The following is a 5,084-nucleotide window of genomic DNA, read 5'->3' on the forward strand; positions in this document are numbered from 1 at the left end:
TATATATATATATATATATATATATATATATATATATACCCTTTTAAAGCTGCAGGTGTAGCCTACCTTTAGTCCGTTTCCAGTCCACTGTCTCCTGGGCTGACAAATCAAGCGACTGTGGCAGAGACTTGCTGCGTTTCTTTTTTAAAAGGTCTCGCCCTACACGTAACGTTTGGGTGCCAAGCTGTTTCGTCATTTCTGTAGTGAAAAAATGACATAGGTGGAATGCAAAATAAAATACTTCTCAAGCTGAAACCTGAAAAGATCATCCTACCACCAGGAGTGTGTGGAAAAGCTTGCATCACTTTCATGGTTCAATGATCGAAAAGTACCCAAAATTAATATCTAATTGGATTAGACAAATTAAATTTGAACAATAAAGTTGTAACTGCCTGTTAAATAAACCATTTCAAGCTGATTAAACGGAGTGCATTTTTCAGAATTAGTAGTAGTATCTTTTGTTATTTCTAATTAAGTGGAAGCTGTTGCATGTTGCCCTTCATCACCGGTCATGTTCATAACTTTTATGGATAGGATTTCTGGCCACAGCCAAAGGCCAGAGTGGGTTTGGTTCAGGGACCAGCAGATGCTTTTTGCAGATGATTGGGTTCTGCTGGCTCCCTCCTACCAAGACCTACAGCAGGGGTTATCAACCTTTTTAAGGCAGAGGGCTACTACATGGGTACTGAGTCATAGGGAAGGCTACCAATACTGACCTATGAACTGGAGGGATCAGCGTTCGCCTTAACTACATCCATTATAAGCATATTTTTATTGTTTCTTTTAACTTCTAATTTTCTTTATGATGTCTTCATTTTGAAATCTCAATTAATACTTAAATGCTCTGTATGATTAAAATTATAAAATGCTCTATAAATTATAAAAAATAAAGATATTACAGTTTTGTTTTTTTCAGAAGATGCTGTGGGCATCCCATGTGGCCCCTGAGGGCCCCTTGGTGCTTGGCTGTGCACTGGGCAGTGCACAGCCAAGTGTAAAAAAACTGGGGTGAAAATCAGGTCCTCCAAGTCCAAGTCCAAGGTTTCTTTGCAGAAAAATGGTCATGAAAATAATGTCTCTTCATTCACAAATAAAAATCAGTGTTTAATTTCCATGCTGATTGGATCCAGCTGGTGCTGATTAAGCTACAGATGGGTAACACTCTCCAAGTGGTAACAAGCCTTGGTGCTGCCTGAGAGTTCTGTTCAGTCCAATCCTGCCCTGACCTTCTTTTCTTGTCCTCCACAATTCCTGATTTCCTGCTTTTCCTAAGGATGGTTGCTAACCTCTGGTTGTCACGTTAAGTTCCGTCTCCTGATCATGTCTGCATGATGCCTGCGTTTCTGCCTCGGGATTGCTTCTCCTGCATTCTCATCTGCACGTCCCACTAGACTTGTCAGCGTCGCTCCTCCTCAGCCAGAACCCTCCACTGCCTGAGACCAGATCCAGTGTCGCTGATCATATCTCATCTGTTTGGAAATAAATCTTTTATAAAACATCTCTGGTTGTAGCGTCGCTGTATTCTGTATCAGAGAAGTTTTCCAAAAACATATCATTCAGATGTTAATGTAACTTTATGGAATATGTTTATCATATATCATAGTTTTGGGCTTTTTTTAAATTGTTCCATTTACTTATGTCTGTTAGTTTTCTCTTATATTATTAATGTTGTATTGCATTATACTTTTTTAATTCTATTGAGATTATAGTGTGAATGTATTAATGTTTTTCAAGGATATGTGTTGTCAGCCTTCTACTGCAGAACCTGATCTAAGGAGGGATCATTCAGATTGGAGGGAACACGTCAGAATAGCCCAAGGCAGGGGTGTCAAACTGGTTCCAGAAAGGGCTGTGTGGCTGTGCAGGTTTTCTTTCCAACCAAGCAATATCACACCAGACTCCAGTCAACTTATCAAGTGAGTCCAGTCTTAACATGATGACTTGATTAGATAACTGGAGTCTGGTGTGCTATTGCTTGGTTGGAAAGAAACCCTGCAGCCACATGGCCCTTTCTGGCACCAATTTGACACGCTCTGTATGATACCCCTGGCCTAAGGGACTATGTAAGAGAAAAGAATTAGACAGCGTATCAATTATGCCTTTTAGTTATATTATTTTGATTATATTAATATTATGACCTTGTGGGAATGCCTTAGTAACAATCTCCTATTTAGGGCCAACTGGCTAGCTGCCATCTGGTCTGACTCAAATGTTGGCAATGAGAGTCCTCTAACTAAAGATCGGGTTGGAGTACTTCGAGAGAACAGGACATCCTAACTCTTAAGGCAGTACATGTTGAAATTTGCATATGTCAGCGGGAAGTTTCGAGTTTCAGTTGACAGGTATGAATTAGGAGATACCACACGCCCCAAATGAGCAAATGAATAAAAAAAAATAAAATAAAAAAAACACACAGCTCGAAGTAGATAGAAAAAGGTTGAGCAATCTGCCATGAACCTTTGGGCTTTACAGAGTTAATAATATATACGTATTTTAAAATTAGCATATTCCCATTCTCTAGCTTTTTCTGTGCCTCTAGCTTCTGTTCCGAACATACGGCTTTACGATCAACCAGAAGCAGTTCCACGCAAACACGTGGAACCAGTTAAATCTGATATATTTGACTATTTTTTTATGTATTTTTTTTTATAAAGCATTTTAAATGCCAGGATAATCACAATTAATGAATTTTAATGCCAATTAAGGCCTTAATTTAAAAAAATAATTTAATGATTTTTAATGACCCGCAGAAACCCTGAAGATTTTACAAATCAACATGCCTAAAGTTGGACTTGGTTTTAATTTACCTTAAAACAATTAGGTCACCTTAGCATTTCTTGTTCATCTCAGCAAAATAGCTAATTTGAATAGAGAGTTTGTTTGACATCAATATTAACGTTTCCTGTGAATTCTCAAATAAAAACTAAATAAAAACTACTACTAGGCTATGGCTATCTAGCGTTGTTGGCGGCAATTTTATAGCTTTGAAGTTGCTTTAAATTTACAGCCAGATAATTCAGAAGAATAAAAAAACATCACATATGCACAGAAAATCTTTAATTTCATTTAAATTAACAGAATCACGTCTGAATCACAGTTTGGGTATCGATCTGATAGAGTCTGTTGGAAAACTCCACAGAAATGGAAACTTATTACAACATTGACATAATGAATTTAAGTGTAGCATTAAAACATTTCAGTTTAAAACAGTAAAGCATTGTAACAATAGCGAATAACCTTTTTCCCCGTTGAGAAAAAGTGCTCCAAGGGAAATGTTACTTTCACAGGAATGTATTGAAGTCACAATGACGTGACTGTATAAGCACAGGAGGGTGGATCACTGCTCTCTACAGCTCAGGAAGGCCCGGCATGGGGAACTGCCCGGCGAACGCCTCCACCTCAGCCCTGATCTCAGCCGCCCGCTGCTGGAACTTCTCCCCCTGAGCCAACGCCTGGATGAACTCCTTCAGGGTGGCCTTTGGATCCAAACTTCTCTGAACCTCCAAAGTTAGCTCAATACCTTCCAATGAAACACATGTTTTTAATCTAAAAATATTTCTTCTAACAGACTTTTCTGTTTGCTGGTAAATAATCTCTTTGCTCACATTACCTCTATGAATGAAGTGAGCCACCTTCTTGAAGTCCTCCTCTACCATCCCTCTGGATGTCAGAGCTGGGGAGCCGAACCTCAGACCACTGGGACGTAAAGCGCTCTTATCGCCTTAGAAGGACAGAAATGCAAAGTGATTAACGAACGATTCTTTAACTAAACCAGAAGTTAAAATTTCACTACAACCTGCTCTTACCTGGGCAGGTGTTCTTATTGCAAGCGATGGCACACGCCTCCAAGACCTTCTCGGCTCTTCCTCCGTCCGTTCCTTTGCTGCGCAGGTCCAGCAGGATTAAATGGTTGTCAGAACCACCTACAGATGGGATCAGAGGAGAGCACAGATCTTTGTTGTATTACAAAAATAAAGATTTGCAGGTCAGTTAGGTTAATGCAAGCAGTCATTACATTGTTCTGTTCATGGTGTAAACGTTTCCTCTGAGGGGTTTGAAATCAATGTTTGTTTCACCTACCAGTGACAATCTTGTAACCGAGGTCCATTAGGGTGCTGGATAGAGCTTTGCAGTTAGCGAGGACCTGCTGCTGGTAAGCTTTAAACTCCGCCGTCATGGCTTGTTTGAGTGCCACAGCAACACCTGCCGATCATGAACATGTCCTCAGTGACAATTCTGTAACTTGCAACCACAAATATCACAGCTCTGCCGTACTGTTAGGGCTGAAACAATTCATTGGATTAATTGATTATTGAAACAATCGTCAGCTAAATTAGTAATCGAATAATCGTCTCCAACATAGAGCAGTAATTATATAAAAATTGAAAAAAAAAAATATATATATATATATATAAACATTTTGCAGGTAAGATTAAAAAAAGGTTTTCGTCTGTTAATATGCTCCAATTCCTCAAGTGGAAAAGTTTTACTTTCACCTGGTTTAATTTCATTTAAAAAAAACTTCTTTAAGGAAGCTTTTTCTATCTTTACCATAAATTTAATCGACAGTTTTATCGATTTGAAAAATAATCAGTTTCAGCCCTACTAACTTTGTTTTGGTTTTTAAAAGAAAGTCTCTGTAGTGAAAGGAAAATAAGAGTTTCAACTTTTTTCAATAGACAGATTGGAAACGTGCTGCTTAGATAAGTCCCACAAGTCGATACTTGTCACTCACACATTGGTTTGACGCTGAAGGGAGAACATAATATGTTGTTCTTCTACACAGCATGTTGCAATCAGAGTGACGAGACCCACACGGAAATAAAGTAAATTTGTCTTAAATTAACTGCATTTTCTCTTGAATTTAGCAGGTAACTGAGACACTTTGCCAATGGAACAAGACAATTTGCATTGTAAATAAGAAAAAAATGATTGCATTGTCTTTCTTAATTATCTAATTATCTTATTTTAAGATTTCAAATACTCTATCCTATTGGCAAATCATCATATTAATCTACTCTGACGGTTAATACACTTAGGGCCGGATCTATCAAAGGTTTGCGTGTATAAAAACGTGAGCTATT

At 38.3% G+C, this 5,084-nt stretch overlaps 1 protein-coding gene across 1 annotated transcript in view; it reads right to left on the reverse strand.

Moving 5' to 3' along the window:
• Window positions 1–3,058: 3,058 nt before the first annotated feature.
• Window positions 3,059–5,084, reverse strand: part of LOC107104202 (serine hydroxymethyltransferase, cytosolic-like) — a 13,398-nt gene continuing 11,372 nt past the window's right edge. Inside the window, exons 9-12 of the mRNA XM_015404148.1 lie at window positions 4,081–4,203; window positions 3,807–3,923; window positions 3,611–3,721; window positions 3,059–3,520 (exon numbers count right to left, since the gene is read on the reverse strand). Coding sequence (XP_015259634.1) covers window positions 3,348–3,520; window positions 3,611–3,721; window positions 3,807–3,923; window positions 4,081–4,203 — 524 coding nt within the window. The 3' untranslated portion in view covers window positions 3,059–3,347. The remainder of the gene's footprint in view (window positions 3,521–3,610; window positions 3,722–3,806; window positions 3,924–4,080; window positions 4,204–5,084) is intronic.

This window comes from Cyprinodon variegatus, unplaced genomic scaffold (genome assembly GCF_000732505.1).
Source record: "Cyprinodon variegatus isolate N-32 unplaced genomic scaffold, C_variegatus-1.0 Scaffold1647, whole genome shotgun sequence".
Classification (NCBI taxonomy): Eukaryota; Metazoa; Chordata; class Actinopteri; order Cyprinodontiformes; family Cyprinodontidae; genus Cyprinodon; species Cyprinodon variegatus.